Source organism: Mesoplodon bidens (genome assembly GCF_964165515.1).
Source record: "Mesoplodon bidens genome assembly, chromosome: 17".
NCBI classification, from domain to species: domain Eukaryota; kingdom Metazoa; phylum Chordata; class Mammalia; order Artiodactyla; family Ziphiidae; genus Mesoplodon; species Mesoplodon bidens.
Genome location: NC_138174.1, coordinates 75221578 through 75242250, shown reverse-complemented (window position 1 = coordinate 75242250; position 20673 = coordinate 75221578). Strand labels below are relative to the sequence as shown.

At 48.2% G+C, this 20673-nt stretch overlaps 1 protein-coding gene across 1 annotated transcript in view; it reads right to left on the bottom strand.

Moving 5' to 3' along the window:
* The window catches only part of COL4A2 (collagen type IV alpha 2 chain), a 178391-nt gene that overhangs the window by 113568 nt on the left and 44150 nt on the right, over nucleotides 1-20673 (bottom strand). Inside the window, exon 4 of the mRNA XM_081215095.1 lies at nucleotides 9699-9779. Within this exon, the coding sequence (XP_081071221.1) occupies nucleotides 9699-9779 (81 nt within the window). The remainder of the gene's footprint in view (nucleotides 1-9698; nucleotides 9780-20673) is intronic.

Below are 20673 nucleotides of genomic sequence, written 5' to 3'. Positions count from 1 at the left end.
GCATTTAGCCTCTTGTATAGGCTGCCCCAGTGAACTGGACATGGATGCCTTTTCCATATGAAGACTTGACCTCTCTTTCTACTGAGTGAGGGAAGACAAATTCAGAGAACATGTTTCCATTTGCAGATGGCGTTTAGAAAGCACGTCATGTCTGGTAACAATTTTCCTCTGGTCATTTTAGAAATCCTGCCATTGTTTACTAAGGATGGACTGGAGGTGAACAGAACAAAACAAAGGTCTTTGAAGACTGGCATTCCTTCTCTAAGAGAAAAGGATACGCTTCAGTGCTGTACTTGTCAAAACATTCCATCAGAGGAAGGAAGACGATGGAGTTCCAAAGGCAGAGCTTAAGTCTCGCTTCGGAGAAGAGTAGAATGTTCCTTTCTCCCCAGTTTATCAGTGTCTCTTGGAGTCAGTGTGAGGTTTTCAGTCAAAACTCAAAACAGTATTATTATCATTATCCTGGCTCTGACCCACAGATATGTTTTCCTCGAGGCCAGGAAAGGAAGGCCATTTCCCCAGAACAATCAACTTTGGACTGGAACCCGGTTAATCATTTTCTCAGCATCCTTGGTGCTGATGGCTGGTGTGGATGGCCAGCCTCTCTGAGGTTTTGATCTTTGAGGCCACCACCCAGAATCCATGGTGCCCCTTGCCCACATGCATCGACCAGCCGGCCAGTCTCAAGGCATCATTTTTGTGCTTCTGCATACACCATACTTTCACCAATGTCCCAGTTTTCCATAAAAACATCTAATATCAGTCTATGGTCAAAGGGTTGGGAGAAGAGGGACTTGCCTAGGTAAAAAAAAGTTATTTTTTCTCTCAAGTTCATTCTCTCTTCTGCCTGAGCTCTGAGAATGTCTACTCTATGCTCCTTTTGTTTGGATGGAAATTCAGAAGAGAACAGAGGGGTGTGGTTCTCTCAGAAAGAAAGAGTGGGCTTCCCCCGGTATTTCTAGGGCGGTAGACACTTCAGGCAAGACTGAGTGTTTGTAGACACCAGGTAAGCATCTTTCATTAGCAACACCTGGAGACAAGAGCGCAGTATGATGTTTTCATTATGAAGGAATGTGGTCTAGGCTGCCAGAGCGACGTGTGTGTGTGTGTGTGTGTGTAGTTTCACCAGAAGTGGGACAAATGGATAAATAAAATACGTAAACATTTAGAATTCTTCCTCTGCACTCAGGTACTAAGCTGCCCATGTGCCAGTGCTTCATTATTAATCACTGATCATGCGCCTACTGGAAATGCTAACTACATTTTTTAAATCAATTATCTGCTCTGCTGTTACCATAGCAGCAGTGTCGTGGGCAATTCCTGTTGTGGTTGATAAATGCTAGGCCACAGCCACTATGATTAATTTTCACCAATGATTTTCATGATTCCTATTATTTAATGATGTATTTTACTGGAGGAAACATGGGAATCCAGGACAAAGTCTGTCATGCTTCAGATAAGGGACATGATGGTTTCAATGGCATGGAAATACATTTTTTCTCTAAGTGCTGACTTTCAATCATCAGATTCTGTCTATAATGATGTTCTTTGAGTCCATGCAGTGAGGTAGTATTAACACTTCGTCTTTTCAGGATTTAATAATGTATTCTTCCTTTCGGACGGGCTCCAAACTGGCCCGTTCTCTATCAAACTGTGACTAGTGTTAGAATGGTGCTCTGAAACTAAACATTTAAACAATTAAACAGCTAAACATTTGGGAGCAGGGGAGTAAAGCCAGGGATGCCACAGTTGCTTCTCTCTGCTCCAGCTGCACAATTAAATCATTTCTACAACACCTGATTGAAAGTCCTACTCTAAGAAAATGCTTACGTAATCTTGCCAGAAAGAAGGCAAGGGTGAGGTTATGGTCCCAAGCTGGGGGGGCTGGATCATCAAAGGTCTCCTGCAGATAAGAAGTTTTCAGAAGGGGCGGGTATGGATCGGAGCTCAAGTTGGCAAAGCGAATTCTCCCACGAGGCCGTGGGGTTATGGTGGAGAATGAGGGGATAAATCAATTAAGAAATCGTTCTTCACCGACTGATGACACATGCTGTACACATACCATTTCCAATGTGCTGGACTCACGGGTCTGTGTATTTTTGCGATAACACCCTTTTTGTAAAGATATAAGCCCAGCAGGTGACAAGTCTTGGTCTTACTTTCATGAAACGCTGACTTTACACTGTGTTTTATTTTCCTCTCGGATTTAATATCTAGAGTATTCTTACCTATTCACTATGAGTTTATTGTGTGTTTCCTCCACTCTCCACCTCGACACTCCCAATTGTGATCTTGTATGAATATAGTAGCCACTGGCCATATGGGGCTATTTTTATTTGAATTGTAATGAACTAAAATTAGATAAAAATCCAAAATTCAGTTTGTTCATTTTACTAACCACATTTCAAGTACTCAAAGGGCCATGGTGGATGGTGTAGGTAAAGAACATTTCCATCTTTGCAAGAAATTCCTTTGGTGAGCACGGGCTAGAATATCAGCTGCAAAAGATCAGGGATATGAACTGCTCTGCTTATTCTGCATCCCTGGTGCCTAGATGGGGCCTGACATGTCACAGATATGCAAACAATATCTGTTGAATGAATAAATTTGTTTTTAAATCGTAGCAGCCAACTACTACTATGTGTAATTGTAATTGTAGCAGCCAACTACTGCTATGTGTAATCGACCGCCTGTGTGAGGGGCCACGTTTCCTGGCATCTTTTTTGACTAGAACTCGACCCTGACTGACTGGATCACCAGAGTTCCTCACCAGCTTCCCCACAAGAGCTCTGTGACTTGGGCAAGTTATAAGTCACACAGTTCCTCTAAGGAACTCTCCTGACGCGCTTCTCGCCTCCCTCAGTCAAAGGTTCTCTAAGACTCCTACGCGACCTTCCTCTCTGACCTCACCTGCCACGAGTCTTGCCTCCTTGCTCTGCTAGGGGCGCACGGGCTCCCAAGGGGTCCCTTAAGTACGCAGGGCACACCCTGACCTCGGGGCCACCTCTGGTTTTCAGGGCATCCCCTCCCACTGTTCACTGACCCAGCCCCTTCTCCTAGACACGTGCCTGGCGTGTGGGTGACCAAAAAAATACAGATTTCAGTGTTGAATGACTGTAAAATTCCATTGTTAAAAGGAGGCTAGGGTTCTTCTTACCATGGCAGACATAAAAGAAAGTGTCACTTTAAAAACATATCACTTATGTGTGATGTACAAATTAGGCGGGCATCGTCTACATCTGCTGAAGTACTGTTTTCCTTGCAGGAAGTAACCAAGTAATGGAGCTGGCTGTAGCCACAGTGGCATCGGGCTAGCCAGAACCACTGCCGTTCCAGAGACACACTAAAAATAAGCGCACGATGTTGAAAGTAGGTGAGAGCTATGTGTCGACAAAGGTTATACAAGCCCAGAAGCCAGGAGGGGTTTCTGCTATTTCTGAATCATTCTTCGCCCTTTCTGGGCTGTGATAGGGCAGAAAATGCGGGCGATGACTTCCGTCAGGTCTGCTGAGCGGACCAGTAACAGGCATCTGCCTGGAAAGGCAGCAGCTGGTTTGGAAAGAGGTCTGCTACAGCAGCACTGATGTTTTCATTTCGCGCTTGCACGTGTCTCCCCAGAGCTGAGACAGGTGGCCGCGTGGCTTAGGGGAACCCACCAACGCGGCAGAGCACACACAGCACACACATCTGGAAGATCTAGGTTCTGAGCACCTCCCTTTGCTCCACAGTGGTCCACCAGCCTTTAGATTTATACCGAGCATTTCAAAGAAGAAAATTCCGTTTTATTGCCACAGCCCAGCTATACACATTTGAGGGTAAGGGTTACGATTAGCGACGCACGACAGAATATACCGCCATCAGCAAGACGACAGCTCTGCTTGGAAGAGACCTTGCCACAGTGACTGTGGTTCAGAGCTGCTCAGGGCCCCTCTGGTCCTTTCCCTGAGGCTACGCGTCTGCTTCCTGCATCTCTTGGTTGCTGCCTACCTGGGCTGACAGGCGAGGGCCAAAGACTGAGTCTCCTGCACTCCATCCATCCGTCACCACCCATCTCTGAGAGCTCTGTGTTCACACGTTGCTTCCTCTCTCACTCCGTGTCTCTCCGGTTTCTCTCACTTTGATTTATATTGTTGAATTTAAGGAATCTTGTGAGGTCGAGAATTATTTGCTCATACTTTGACCCAAGTCCAGGGACCCATAGACTGTGGGAAACTCTTAGCTACATGAAAAAAATGCAACAGCCAAAACACAACTTGCCCCGGTTCTCAGCCTTTGCTTTAGTGAGTGAGCTTGTCAACTGCACCCTTCCAGGAGCTGAGGTTCCAGTCTTGGGGCTCCTGCTGCCAGGCCTGTGGAGGGCGAACGTGGGGGGCATGACTGCACAGTGATGGGGAGATGCCAGGTCCCTCCCTCCGGGTTGGTGGTTCAGCTCTGGGACCAGTCACCATGGTGGTTTCTCCTTTTCCCACCGCAGCTCGACAGGCCATCTAACCACCTCAAAAATTCCCAACATTTGGGCCTTAATTGGTCTTTGTATGAACCAATTTCTGAATACCTGACTGCCTAGGAAAACAGGCGCCTTGCGAAGGTTCATGCCATTAAAAGGTTGAAATCGCCTATCTGATCTGAGCTTATGGTCAAAAAAGTGTCGGGGGAACAGGAACCTGACTGAGTAACTGAGATAATGAATTAAAATTGGCCTCGGTTGGAAAACTCTGAGACCTTCACAACCTTTGTGGTGAGGTAACGCACAAAGGCACAGGCGTCTCTATCTGTTGACTCGGATGCCGCCCCTGCTCTCTCTCCTGTTTTCTACACCATGGAGCTGTGTATCACAAGGAGGCGGTGACTCTGCTCTGACAGAAATTCTGCACCAGAAATTCTCTCTGATGCGTGCGGCTCAACGACCTCCCATCTCCACTGTGTGTGGAGAAAGAAGAAAAAGAACAGAAAAAGAGGACAGGGCTTCCCCGGTGGCGCAGGGGTTGAGGATCTGCCTGCCGATGCAGGGGACACGGGTTCGAGCCCTGGTCTGGGAAGATCCCACGTGCTGCGGAGCGACTAGCCCCGTGAGCCACAATGACCGAGCCTGCGCGTCTGGAGCCTGTGCTCCGCAACAAGAGAGGCCATGATAGTGAGAGGCCCGCGCACAGCGATGAAGAGTGGCCCCCGTTTGCTGCAACTGGAGAAAGCCCTTGCGCAGAAATGAAGACCCAACACAGCCAAAAATAAATATAAAATAAATAAATAAATAAATACATAAATAAAAATGTTACCATTCTTTAAAAAAAAAGAAACAGAGGACAAAAGGGAGCCCTCCTGCACTCCTACACTGTTGGTGGGAATGTAAATTGGTGCAGCCGCTATGGAGAACAGTGTGGAGGTTCCTTAAAAAACTGAAAATAGAACTACCATATGGCCCAGCAATCCCACTACTGGGCATATACCCTGAGAAAACCATAATTCAAAAAGAGTCATGTACCAAAATGTTCATTGCAGCTCTATTTACAAAAGCCAGGACACGGCAGCAATCTAAATGTCCATCAGCAGAGGAGTGGATCAAGAAGATGTGGCACAGATATACAATGGAATATTACTCAGCCATAAAAAGGAGCGAAATTGTGCAATTTGCAGAGACGTGGATCAACCTAGAGATGATCATACTAAGTGAAGTCAGTCAGACAAAGACAGATATCATATGATATCATTTATATGTAGAATCTAAAAAAATGATACAAATGAACTTATTTACAAAACCAAAATAGACTCACAGACATAGAAAACAAACTTATGGTTACCAAAAAGGATAGCAGGGTGGGGGAGGGATAAATTAGGAGTTTTGGATTAACAGATACACACTACTATGTATAAAACAGACAACAAGGACCTACTATATAGCACAGGGAACTCTATTCAATATCTTGTAATAACCTATGATAGAAAAAAATCGGGAAAAGAATATAGATTTACATACATATATTTAAACCTGAATCTCTTGGCTGTACACCCGAATTGTTGTAAATCAACTATACTTCAATAAAAAAACAAAAAGAATAGAAAAAGATATGGGGGCTGGGGAGCTTTGTCTGGCGTGACGAGTATGTGACCATTAGCGGTAGAGAAAGTCCGAGAATTTAGTTAGTTGCCTTTCTTTGTGGACAGAACCCTGTGGAGTACTGCTGGATTAGGACTTACACTTTCTAATTACTCCAGTATACTTAATAGGGAATATTTGAAGTAGAAACCCTCTAACAACCACAAAGTCTTAACTCATTTCTTAATATACGATATTTGTTTTTCTCTTTCTGACTTATTTCACTCTGTATGACAGTCTCTAGATCTAACCACATTAACTCATTTCTTAAAGTTATTTATTTTTTTGATTCACTAAGCAACTGAAGAGATGGCTGGAAAATTGGCTAGAGAATCACAACTCTTGAGTCAAGACAGCAAAACCTCTTTTCTCTGACTGTGTGCTTCCCCCCATCCCCTGGCATCTCCTCCATATAGGTTAACATCTGGCCAGAGGTGTGCAGACACAAAAGATTACTGTACTGGAACACGAACTCATCTGAAAGTCGGAGAGCTCGAGTTCTGCTCTGGTCTGAGACTGGAGCAAGTCACTTAGCCCCAAATGTCACTGTCCTCCCAGGAGAACTGGCGGATGTGGCTAGGTCACCCTCTGCACCTCCCAGCACTGGCCCGGGAGCGGAGGGTATGCAGACCGCTGGGCCTCAGCTCCCCCCTTCCTGCCCCCTCTACCGGCTTGCTGGAATGATCTGCGGGGCGGCTGGCTCTGTCTGTGAGACGCAGTTCTCTTCCTGTGACAATGCGCCACCCGCCACTCCAGGGCGGGGAGTCTGGCTCGATACAGAGCTTGCTCTTTTGGTTAGGACGAGACGTCCTTTGGAACCAGAATCCACAGTACCTTTGTGATTTCTCCTTAGAGTCTACAAGTTACCCAGTAACACACAGTTTCTGGTGTTGGCTGTCACCATGGTGAGGAACACATTAACTGGACCCCGTGCCCATATAAGGCAGAGTGAGCCTGGAGCTCGGGGAGCGTGGCTCTGCGGCCAGGCACCACCACAGCTGCTACGGTGGCACCGAGGGGAAAACAGACAGCAAGGGACCCCAGGGGAAGCTGTGGGAAAGAACAAACTATGCACACAGCTCTCAGAGCGGCAAAATCCACCCCACGGCTATTTTTGTGTATTACATTACTTCTGAAAAATACTACCACTCCAAAAGCAGGGCAGAAATAGCTCTGCTTTCGATAGGACCCCATTTGGGTAGACTTGTTAATGAACAAATATTTAATACACATACACCAGGTTCGTAGAATGGACAAAGACATTCTATTTTCATAAATGACTGCGTAAAGTATATGCGACTGTCCTAACAATAAATATCTTCAGTAAAACACTGGGCTCACCCTGTAGACAATGATAACTGGGGTTAGTTATTTCTCCTCACTGGGTTTTCTTCTTATCTCTTACTGTCAGCCATTCCTATCACCTTATTGATCAATATTCAATAGCACACCTGAATCAATCGGGCAGCCTCGGGTGCTGACAGTTAGAGCCACCCGGCTTGGATCTGTGTGGTCCAGGAACGGGGTCTACGTCTCTCTTCAGGACCCCAAACACTCCAGAGAGGGGCATCTGCAGGCCAGTCCCCTGTGGGGTACCGCTGGCCCTGGCTCTTGAATAAACTACCCGGACAACTGCCAAGTCTCGACTTAGTTTGACCAAGATTGATAATGTGTCTGCAGAATTAAAGGAAAGTCAAGCCCATGCTAGGTTACTCTGGTTAACGAAATTAACCAGAAGGTGTCATTTTCTACTTTTTGGTAATGCGTAGAAACAGAGTCAAGGTATTTTCTTAATCAGGGATGACAGGAAACAACACCTGTGCTGTAAACTTACTAAACTAGAAAGACCAGCGGACCTGCAGAAATTCTCTTCTGATGATCTCTTTGAGAAGACCCTCAGTGTCATTTAAGAATCCACTGCTGTGCAGACGGCATCACATATGGAAATAATCAGAAGGAACTACGTTTATGGAAGAACAGCGTTCTTGTAAAAGCATTCTGGGAGTTATGTTCACATACTGGTTCTACGTTAACTAATCATAAAGAGTGAAAAGGAAGAGACCCAGCCCCCTTCTACTCAGTCTGGGTTCTGTTTGGCAGATCCCAGGGAGAATGCAGGTCCTTTCAGAGCCGGGGTCCCTCCGACTCGGGCATGTCTCACAGATGCTTGTACACCACTCGTTTGCCTTCTCTGTGCCCGCAGAAGGCTGAGCTAGCCAAGCGCTGGGGAGGGGAGAGCCCTGCAATGAGGCTTTTCACCACTGCTCCAGAACCATCGCTGGGAAAATCTATAGCAAGGGACCCCAGGGGAATTTAAGTCTCATGGAACGGTTTGCATATATTTAAAGACACTTCTCCTTGTTAAATGCTGATAAAGCATCTTCAGCTAGCAACTCCTTAAGCCTAAAGTCCCCACGCCAAGCAGAGGGACCCTTTACTAAAGCAACAACAGCAAAAACTGTCACGATGAACACAGCCCGTGGAGATGGAAGCTTTGATCTCCTGGCAGAAGATCACTCCTCAACTGTGAGCTATGTTACTAAAATAATGGTCAGTCGCATGTTAGTACATAAGCTCACCGCATTTATAAAGGGGCTCCCTGCCACGCCTTTTACGTATTTGACTTTTGGGGGTGACTCAGGTAGGGAAGGATGTAGGGTATAACACCCAGCCTCAGAGGTGGGTCTCCAACCAGACATCTCTTACTCCTGGTGGGTGGGGAGGGAGCACGGCTACTTTGAAAACTGACTTCAGAATTCAACTTGGTGAAACGCATTTGGAGCCCCCGAGCACGGCTGTAATTCCCAGTTCCAACAAGGACAGGGCGATGCTGGCGAGAAGCCCCAGTGGCCTCTTACTACCTGGCATCGGACAAGCATGAGTCCTAGAGGGAACTGCGTGATTCCAAAGCGTAAGGACTCAGAAGACTTTGTGATGTAAAATGAAATACTGCTTCCCACACACCAAAATGGGCTTAGACATATAAACAATTCCTTTTTAAAATCAGCAATACCAAGACTCAAACATCAGCTTTAAAGGCAACACTTTGAACATATTACACCCAAAATCAGGTCCGTATTTCAAACTCTGCCAGGTGTCACGGTGATAATTTGGGGGGACCGCTTTTCTCTGACTTACCTATGAAGTGGGCTTTACGTAAAGGGCATTCAGGGAATGCGTGGGATAATTTTAAAAGCCAAAGCGATTCTCAGTGGTATAATGCCAGCGCCCTCTAGTTTAAATGGATATTGCAGTATAAATGCGACTATGCTTTCTTTAGGTAGTGCTTTTACAAAATCTATGCTTATATATGATATAAATATAAAACGCAGTTGCATTATGTGTACCTATATGCATACACATGTGCATTTATGACAACAAACAAGAGAAAAGAGGCTTGAGAAAGTTAACGCTGTTCTCAATATTTTAAGAAAGTGGTAAAAATAGACCCAATTTTGCATTACATTATTGTTTGCTTTGTGGAAGAGAACACGCCTGTATTAAATTTCTTAGGAACGTATGCAAATGACTTAACCAGGCAGGATGGGGTACTTCGTTCAAAATGGATGTGTCAGGAAGATAATACTGCAGTGCTGCGACTTACCCATCCTCCTTTCTCGGGATAGCACTGGCAGCCCGCACTGCAGTCTCTCCCTCCACAGGGCACATCGAACTTCTTCACGCCCTGAAAAATGAAACACAAAGCAGAGAAGTTACCGCAACACTGCAGCTACACGATGCGTCATAGTACCAGGTGCTGAGAGCCCTTCCCATTCTAACAACTACTCATTCAAAACATTCAGCAAGTCTTTAAAAAATAGACTTTAATTTTCAGAGCAGTTTTAGGTCCATAGCAAAAGGTACAGAGACTTCATGCACAGCTCTCCCGGGCCCCAACCTCTCAACCAAAAACATCCCTCACCAGACGGGACATTCGTTACCATCAATGAACCTGCACTGACACACCATCACCAGCCAAAGTCCACAGTTTACATCAAGGTCGCTCTTGCTGCTGTACGTTCTATGGTCAATAAGCCTTTTTTCAGTGCCTACTAAATGCCAGATGCCAAGCTAGATCCTGGGGCTCGAAGGTCAAGGAGAACTTTGCCTGGATCCAGGGATCCCATGTGAAGTGAGCCTTGGATACTGTGTTAAGCCCTTTAGTTTGGAGGAGGAGTCTAGGCACGTAGGAAGCAGCCTTTCATTCTGCCTGGCAAGGTGGGGGATGGATTCTGGGAGGAGGCGTCCAAGGCTGAGTAGGATGGGGTTAAGATACACGCGCAGGGCACTCCAGGCCCCATTACACAGCACAGGGCCCGGTGAATTACAGGGAGAAGGGGCTTCTGATCCGGAGGCAGAATTTGCAGATACACCTGGTAGGATGACGAACCCTCACCTCCATCACAGGGTTCCCGCCCTCCACGGAGAAGCCCCCCGCCCCTTCCCCTTCCCCGAGACGTGCTCATCTGGGGTGCCGAGGAGGAGGGGCTGGGGAAGAGGCTTTTCCTAAGTATTTATTCAGTCGGGGTGGGGTGACCTCAGTGAACTTTTCATCAGAGCCCGAGATATAACTCTCTGATGACTTTAGTGGATGACTGGGCGAGCTCTCTGGCTGGACGACCCCAGCGAGGAAAAATGCATTTATGTCTTGCCCTCAATCTCAGAATTTCAGGCAAAAGATGGGCTTGGAGATTGAACCGTGTCTGAGCTCTTCCTTTCAGACTGTGTCCACAGCACTAAATATTTTGAGAAGGACATGACAATCAGATTGGCCCTCTTCTCTCCGCTCTCTGCTCAGCCAAGTGTCGGCCCTGCCCACTCCCACCCCCATCACCCCCGACAGGCGAGTAAGCACAGCTGGTCACTGGGGAACCTCCGTCTGGCTCATCACTCTTGGCCAGACCGTTCGGAGCCCCCATGGAGCCCATCCAGTGGGGACCCTGGGCGCGGTGAGCTCTGGTGAGCACTCAGCCAAACCTTGCGGAGCAGACGGCACTTCCCGACAACAGAAGCCATCCCAGCTTCAAACAAAATCGCATTTCACCATAGCGACTCCCTCTGAAGGTTTCTGCCTGTTTTTTGTGTTAGCATATCTGCCAGCATCTTCCCTGTTCCCACAGGTTCACGTCAAGATGCAGCTGGGGCTGCCTGGCCACCTCGGCAGCTCCTGCCGTCACGAGGCTTCCTGGACGGTCAACCTTAGTGGGCACATGCGGAAACCCTGACTCAACACCATCTGGCCAGAGGTGACCTTAGACCTCATCAGCAATGCACTGTCCTTTCTGTAGAGATGATACATTCCTTTCCTTTGCTAACTACTTTCTACAGAGAGGTCTCATTGGAGGGTTTCACAGTTTTTGTTATTATCATTCTTTTTTTTTTTTTTTTTTTGCGGTACACAGGCTTCTCACTGCTGTGGCCTCTCCCGTTGCGGAGCACGGGCTCCGGACACGCAGGCTCAGCGGCCATGGCTCACGGACCCAGCCGCTCCGCGGCATGTGGGATCTTCCCGGACCGGGGCACGAACCCGTGTCCCCTGCACCGGCAGGCGGACTCTCAACCACTGCGCCACCAGGGAAGCCCTTATTATCATTCTTTACCTAATCTAAAATCGGTGGCATCAGTCACTACTTTGAAGAATTCAAAAACCTCTGAAAATCGCAAACCCTTTAAAGAACCAGCACCTCCATAGCCTTTTGAATCTCTTGGTTACCCTTCTGTCCTAAGGCAAAGAGACAGCCCAAGCTCCATAATGTAAGAGCAAACATGGATAAAATCCTTTCATGCCCTCCAAATATGATACAGGGTATTTGCCAATTTTTTTTATGGCTTCAGTGTTTAACTTCAGTGGGGCTCATTTTTAAATCCCACGATTTTGCATATTTGGTTTCTTTACAACCAGCTCCGTGCCAAGCCATCGGCTTATGGGTTACGATGAGCACCCAAGTGAGAGGAGCCTGGATGCGCCGCCGCTTTTGTACTTTGTATCATGTACGACCGTGACGTGCAGAGGTGCCTTGGCAAGGTGTCCCTGGCTCACACAATCATAATTCATTCACCAGTTGTTTGGAAAGGGTACGGGGACTCCTCAGGCTGAAGGGTGAAGCATCAACTCCTATTCCCCATCTGGCGTTTCACATGCTTTTTTAAATTTTGATTTTAAAGCCACTTGCCAAATCCCTGTATATAAATCAATGGTTGAAATGATTGTAATGGTTTCAAAGCGATCTAACAGACCTTCTGTTCTAGGTTTAGGGCATGCACTGGATTTAGTTAGAGCAATGGGGTCTTCACAACCTGCTCAAAATTCAATAGCACTTTTCTGCTTTTGGAACTAAGACTTACAGGCTTGAAAACTCCTGGCCTCAACGCTTTTCAACCATGTGTGCGTGGCTCAGCTATGCTGACACAGGAGGTGAGGAGCAGCCCTGCACCCAACAAGCCAATTTCCAACATGGAAACTCCAGCCATCCCGTGCATGTTTCCCATGAGCATCTTACGTATCCTACAGAGGGGCTCGTAAGAATTCCAACAGCGACAAGAACCCTAAGTACCTCCTTCTGGAATGTCAGGTCTCCAGGATGAACAAAAGTGTTTACTTCACTAGGGCGGGGCAAGTGCTCCAGACATCTCTCAGAGACTGAACAAGTCTCAGGCTGAGCCTTGGCATTCCCCTGACAGGACCTGGGCTCTGGAACATTCTCAAGGTACATATCGGATGAGGAGGGTGTGAAGTGCTACGTGGGGTCCTGTGTCTGTGTGTTCCAGTCCCACCCCCCCAACCAGAAGAACAAAAGCTCAGTCCAACCACTGCCCAACCCAAGCCCTTGAGTCTATGCCCGAGTTTACTGCACAGCACAACTCAAAGACAAAACTGTGGTCCTCTTGTTGGCTCCGTAATGAAGGGGACAAGCTTCCTCCCCACCTTGCACCCACCTCAAGAGTCTGCCCCCCACCTTCCAAGATGACAAGCTGGGCCTGGCTCAGACCTTAACTTCAGAGTTTCCAGCAGGGCATGATTTCACCGTAAGGTCCAAGTTCTCTCAGAAACATCAATTCAATCCTCCATCAGTTTCTCACTTCACGTCTGAGTCCCCGTCGGTCACATGGTGTAGAGCAGTACTTGGGCAGCAGCTCTCCCTGAGCTCCCCTGCAGGTCACCGAGGTCAACGTCCAGCATCTCAGTGGGAGATGCAGCTCCCAGGACCAGGAGGCCCCTGTAGACTCACTGTCATGGACCAGCTCCATCTATTCAACCGAGCAGGCCAAACGCTCGCCCTGGTTTGGACACCCTTCATCCCAACGCAGACAAGCGCTCACGGCCCCATAGGACCAATGATGCTGAAGATCCGTGAAAACTGCAAGGACTCCCATCCCTGGAGAACGCTCGAATCCAACACGCACGGGTTCTTACTGCCCCACAGTCACACAGAAACCCACCCAGGCTCCAGGCCGTGGAAGAGCTTGCACCACACACTTCCCAGCCCGGAGCATTCAGGGAAACACTTTGCTTCAACTGCATCAGCCAAGGGACCCTAACCCGCAGTTCCAAACACATATGACAGCTGGAAGGAGATCATTTATCCACCTTTTCACTTTTCAAATCACTCCTCCCTCCATCCCTCCCTCCGTCTCTCCGTCCCTCCCTTCCTTCCTTCTCCAGTGTTTACTCCGGGTGATGCACGGTGCTGGCCGCGGGTACAAAGTGGGGAAGAGACCATGTAAACAAGCAGACAAGAACGAAACCTACATCATTTCAATTATGGCAAGTGCCACAAAGAAGGGGGTAGTCCGGAGTGAATAAGAGAGAAGAAAGCCCCACATGTTAAATCACGCCTGGCGACAGAGAGGACTGAGCGCCGGCCTTTCTCCTGAGCTGTGCTGTGCCCCGCTCCTCCGTATGTACCCACCCTGAAAGGCCGACCTCCTGCCACGTAAGCCAAGGCCTCTGCTGCTGGAACCGTGGGGACAGACGGGCAGCCGCCAGCCCTCAGGCCCAGCATCGTTATCACCAGGACTCAGAGCAGCTAGGATTGGAGCGAATTGGAACCCACTCTTCTCATGACCCTCAGGATGCGCCCACGTTGCTTCCGGGCCAGGACTCAATTTCAACTCATTGCTGATTTATCATCCAAGACAGACAGCCCATGGTCTGGGACATCCTGAATCCTACTTCTCAACCAAGAACCATCTCCACTGCTACCACGATGCGTGATCATTTCAGACCATGGATCTAACTTCCAAACTGTGGAAGGAGGGGACCAGGGGGATGAATTGCTGCTTCCGTCCGCAGATGAACGAGCATCACGGAGGACACTCCCATCCTGGCACCAGACTAGAGACCAGCCCCACTGGCCTCATCCGCTCCTTCCAGGGAAGGTAGAGGAATTTAGCCTGCTGGGACACAGGGGAAGGACGTGAATTTCTTTTTTGACAAAAGTTTCCATTCTTTAAAAATTAACTTCTATTGGAGTCGAGTTGATTTACAGTGTTGTGTTAGTTTCAGGTGTACAGCACAGTGAATCAGTTACACGTATACATATATCCACTTTCTTTTAGATTATTTTCCCATGTAGGTCATTACAGAGTATTGAGTAGGGTTAAGGGACAGTGAATTTCGACATCACTGTAAGCTCCTGACATCTCTGAAAGTGTTGCAGAGCTGATAGGAGTAGTTTTGAAAACTCAATGTGAATTATAAGCTCTGGGAAGTAAGAGAGAAGTGGCATAAACGTAAGAAGCCCAGCAGACCAGGAACGTCTCTGAGCTGCACCTGGAAGAGATGAAGGGTAGGTAATCCTTGCAACAATTAATAGGAAGAAAACCCATATTGGCAAAGAAGGAGTGGAGTGGGAGGGGAATGGGGAGAGGACGGAGGCTGACTGATTAGAGGCGGGGGCTCAGACACAGCGTCAAAGAGGCGATCCATCCGCGCGTGACATGCTGCTGCTTCGTCTACACCCTTGCTACTCCCAGCCTGCTGTGTGGACACAGCATCAGCATCGCCTCGGTGCTAGTTAGGATTGCAGACCCCGCCCCAGGTTTTCCGGGTCAGAACCTGCTTTCTAGCAGGATTTCCAGGTAAGCCCGTGAAGTCTGGAGCACTGCGCTAGGCTAATGGGCTGGCACGGAGAAAGGGGAATTTGCTTCTAGACAATGAGGCAACTGCAAACCATTGAGCCATCTCTTCAGTGGAAGAAAGTACTACTTCCTGCAGGGTCACTGTGTCCCTGCCTAATGTGGACCCAGGCATGTCCACCCTAGACAAGTGCCAGCCCTTGACATCCTTTTCCCCCTGCCACCTGGGGCAAAATTAGGGTGGCTCTGAGCACCCAGCACACAGTTTGAGCTTCTAATCAAATCGCAGTGCCAAGAAATTTTGGTTCTTTTCTTTATTCAAAGCATCCTTTTAAGACTTTTTTTTGCTGAATTTTATCCTGTCCTGAATTAGTAGCCAGCATTGCTATGCTGATTAGAAATTCTAGGAATTGGAAATGGCCTGGATTGCTTAAGAGCCAATTGGCAATGTAAGGCCATAAGATACGTTTTCTAGAAAGCTTGGATCATATTCTACTCAAATGGAATGCAACAGATGGTTTCCAGGGGCAACATGGAGAGGTCTGAACAAGAGATTTTTTTGGTTAGCTTTCTATATGGGAATTCTTTTCTTTGGAGCCTTGTCTGAATCTTGGCATCATTAAACTTAAAAAAAAATTTTTATACATCTTTATTGGGGTATAATTGCTTCACAGTGCTGTGTTAGTTTCTGTTGTACAACAAAGTGAATCAGCCATATGCACACATATATCCCCATATCCCCTCCCCCTTAAGCCTCCCTCCCACCCTCCCTACCCCACCCCTCTAGGTGGTCACAGAGCACCGAGCTGATCCCCCAGTGCTATGCAGCTGCTTCCCACTAGCCATCTATTTCACATTTGGTCGTGTGTATATGTTGATGCTTCTCTCACTTCGCCCCAGCTTCCCCCTCCCAACCCTCTGTATCCTCAAGTCCATTCTCTACGTCTGCGTCTTTATTCCTGTCCTGCCACTAGGTTGATCAGGACCATTTTTTTTTGGATTGCATATATATGCGTTAGCATATGGTATTTGTTTTTCTTTCTGACTTACTTCACTCTGTATGACGGACTCTAGGTCCATCCACCTCACTGCAAATAACTCAATTCCATTTCTTTTTATGGCTGAGTAATATTCCTTTGTATATATGTGCCACATCTTCTTTATCCATTCATCTGTCGATGGACATTTAGGTTGGTTCCATGTCCTGGCTATTGTAAATAGAGCTGCAATGAACATTGTGGTGCATGACATTTTTTGAATTATGGTTTTCTCAGGGTATATGCTCAGTAGTGAGATTGCTGGGTCATATGGTAGTTCTATTTTTCATTTTTTAAGGAACCTCCATACTGTTCTCCATAGTGGCTGTATCAATTTACACTCCCACCAACAGTGCAAGAGTGTTCCCTTTTCTCCACACCCACTCCAGCATTTATTGTTTCTAGATTTTTTGATGATGGCCATTCTGACTGGTGTGAGGCGATACCTCATAGAATGATTTAAAAATACATCTATTTGCATGGGCTTTAGTTCATCCTAGAGGCATCCAAATCACCCTAGATGCACGGTCTAGATTCCCCGGGGAGTCTTTCTTCTCTGGGAGAACAAAAGTCATGGAATGTTCTAAGCAAAGCCAGGTCCTAGCTTCCTGAACCAGGCATCTATCAGATTCAAGGAGAGGCTTTCCGCCCTGGGTCACCGGCTCTCTGGCTGCCTGCAGAGACTGCTCTGCCATTTCTCACTGGAATTCAGGGAAGAGCCGCAGTAGGGATCACGGGTAGCGGCTGCAGGATTAAGGGAGCGCCTGGTCCCACTGACTGCTGTCCTGCATCCTCTTTGACAAATCTGCTGGCATCAGGAGGGGCCGGTGTCACATGGCCTTCATCAGGGATGGTGCAGCAGCGGGCACAGAGGAAAAGCATTTCCTCGGCAGCTCGGTGAAAAGTGGGTACCTCGTGCAGGTGTCTGGGGAGCAGGGGCCCCGCTTCCAAACACAGAGAGAACTGCTCACTGCCACTTCTCCCCATGTCAGATACTTAGGACATTTAAAAATAGGTTTAAACAACCACTTGGATGCCAGAAAATAATACACACAAATGACTTAGGCTCTTTAAGACTAGCTCTTTCTTAACTACCAGTGTGAACCATGCACGTATATTAAGAGAACAAATCCACCGATGTGTGCCCAGCTTTCTGCAGATGTGAATCTCTTTAAAGTTGATACAATACACATAAATGAAAGAGAAAATGCTCACCATTGTTCTCAACTTGCACAGAAGAAACGTGTGTTAATCAAATTTACATGAAGATGCAAGAACAAAACTCATTTGTCCCCAAAGAAAGAATATTTTGTCCTCCACATGTTCCAAGAAACGTCTTGTCCAAGAAAGCCTTTTAAGCCAACATACCTCCAGCCAAAAAGAGCAAATCTGGAGGGAATTTACAGATATTTTACCATTGGATTGTCCCCAGCATCCAACCCGAGCTTCCTGTACGGAGGGCTATTGAATAACCCATTCTGACTGACATAAAAGACAGACATTCCTTTTTGTAAAAAAAGTAATCATCCTTCCTATTTTAGGTAAAAAAAGTTTATACAAGTGTCTGTCACAACTCCAGGCTAGCTGGACTTTCTAAAATTATCCTTTTAATCTAAAAAGAGGCCAACAAAGAGAAAGCCAACTTGGGAACAAGGTTCCCAGTAAAGTTCTATTAGTTTATCAAAACAGGAAATATAAGCCATTTCCGTACATGCAGCTTTAGAAATTAAGGAAATCATTCCAACATAGTATGAGCAAGACAGGGTATATGGCAGAGGAAGTGCAGATCACAGCCACTCCACACAGAACAAAACCCTTCTCCCCAATAAACTGGGTGGGAAATCCAGTCAATTTGGTTGCCTTTGTTTAACGTTTCAAGGGCACCCAAAATAGATGCGTTGATTCTAGAATGGTCCTCAGACTGTCCCTAGCTAAAGGCAGTGGAATAACTGATGGACAAAACGGCCCCCCATTTAGGTGAACAGCCCCAGTGGACTCTGACCACGTGCTCTGATCTCTGACAGATCTGCAGTGAGATCTGTCCTCCTGGGCTGGGTGTTGGGGGAAGAAAGGAGGGGCGGATGGCAACCGGGAACCAGACAGGATGAGTCGTGCAAGGGGAGATGAAGGGCCACAGGTCTTTTAGGATGGAGTCGTCAGGTCCCACAGGCGCTCAGTGACCCTCACCCAGGTGAGTGAGCACCTGCGATGGCACCGCTCCTCCCGGCAGACAGGACTGGGAGGCGTTGCATTCGGGGCCCTCAGCTGAGTCACAGAAATGAGCCACATGCTCTCCTACCCATACTTGCGCACTCACACATTCTTATGAGCCTATGGCCAACTTCTTCACCTCCTCTTTCTTCCCAGGCTGCTCAAAGACAAGGCGTGTTCTCCAAATAGAGCTTGCTGTTGACAAGACAGCAGAGGCAGCCGTACTTTAATGCTGGGGCTTGGGTGCTGACCAACGGGGATAACGGAAAGAAACCCCAATATCTCAGGAGCCGGACAGGACGGAGAGGTCAGAACATGCTCCCCAATTATACCAGTTACGCTCATGACACTGACAGCAGGCCAATGACAGCCCGCATTCGAGCTGCTACACTCCATGGTGAGGATGCACCCGGGCAGGGCTGCCGGGTGTGTGTGAAGTTGGGAAGTAGGAACGGACAGACCAGGAGCATCAGAAGACGGCAAAAGGCAGAGTCTAGGCAGAGAGATGACCTAACTGCTGAAGCGCACTGCCCTTTGCACAAAATGAGGACAACTGTGACCCCGCCCAGGCCTGGGGCGAGAATTCAGTGGCGTCTGTCGTGAAGCCTCTGGCACCATTTACATCTGAGGGTCACGAGGACGAGGCTTGGCTTGGCTGCTGGCGCAGAGCCTCAGACACAGGAATGGGAGGGGAAGCTCAGCCAGGCTGTATCAGCCAACGCTTCCTTAGAAATACCTTGGCCAGGGCTAGAATGATCTCAGAGTGTGGGTGGGCCCACCTGCAGATGAAGGCAAGGGGGCCACCTGGCTGAGTTAGGGAAGGGGGGTGGCGTCTCCTGTCACACACCCTCCGCCTGGGCCCTCTCCTCCTGTCCTGAGACAGAATTCAGGATGCCAGTGTGTCCCCTAGCGAGGAAGGGAGGGAGGCCTGCTGGGCGATCCGGCCCAGGTAGGAGCCAGCGCAGGTGCTGACACTGGTCACGCGTGGTCTGAGCGCAGGTGACGCACACTCCATCCAGAAGCATCCCTCCCTCTTCCTTCACAGCATCCCTCCTCGGAGCCACAGGGCCTTCACCTGACGTGATCCCAGGCATCACTGCTGTTCCTCCATCAGGGGCTGGTGGAGATGTGGAGATGCCTCATCTGGTCCAGAAACTTGAGACGTACACAGCAAAGAGCCAGGGACATGGGACACGGGCGTGCAGCTGTTGTCAGGAACCAGGGACCATATGGGTGGGGGCCAGCTGGGCAGTGGACTCGACAGGCGACCTTACGGGTAAGTACAGAGACAAGAGACGACGCCTGGAAACGCAGGTCATCCTACCGTGAAGCACGAACGAGGTCCCGTCTGAAGCACAGTTTCCTCCACTTTAAGGTATCTCTTCCCATCACCTAACAGCCAGCTCATTTGCATCCCGGCCCCCTTTTCCTTCTAATTCCTATCTGTTGAATACGTTCTAGAAGTTGTCACCAGCACATTCTCTGCTGCCTCTCATAATATTCAAGGCAGCCACGGTCTCAGCTCCTAAGACGTCTGATTTATTTTCCTTGAAATGTAGAGATGTTTATGAATCTATGGCTGACATCTATTTTGAACCAGGGCTTAGTCCCTTGACTCCAAAAGTTGATCTTGAACCTCTTCATGTCTGGGCTTCCCTAGATGTTGACTTACGAATGAACCAGTCTCAAAGTCTCACGTGAGAACCAGTTCTATTTCTCGTCCAGCATTTGAAACAGCTCATTCAGGTCTCCACGAAAGCCCCTCACTACCCATCCCACTCTTGGTTTCCTTTAACTGCCCTCTGGCACTGTGCCACCGGCACCGTGGTCACGATGGCCGGGGCGCTGCCGGTCTTACCAATGACCAATGACCCAGGCGCCTGGGTGTGCCTCAGGCATCTGGTCGCGCAACGCCAAAGCCCCTCTTCCTGATGCCTCCGTGAAGCTGCCACAGGTGTGCGTAGTTTGAGAGCCAGTGTGCACGCCGGCCACCTTGCAGTAGCTGGCGCACCTGAGCGTGTGCACACACACGCACGCACACGCGCAGCCCAGGGGGAACGATGCTTCTATCTGAAATCGTTCAACTGCTGTTGGGGCTTCTCTGGTGGATCTGTCGGTAGACCAGTTTCTGGGTCACCCTCCCTCCGTCCTTGACTTCTTCATCCTTAATACAGACGGTCACCATTCATGTTTTTGTTAATCACTAATGCCCAGCGTCTTAGTCCATCCAGGAAGCTATAATAAAACACCAGG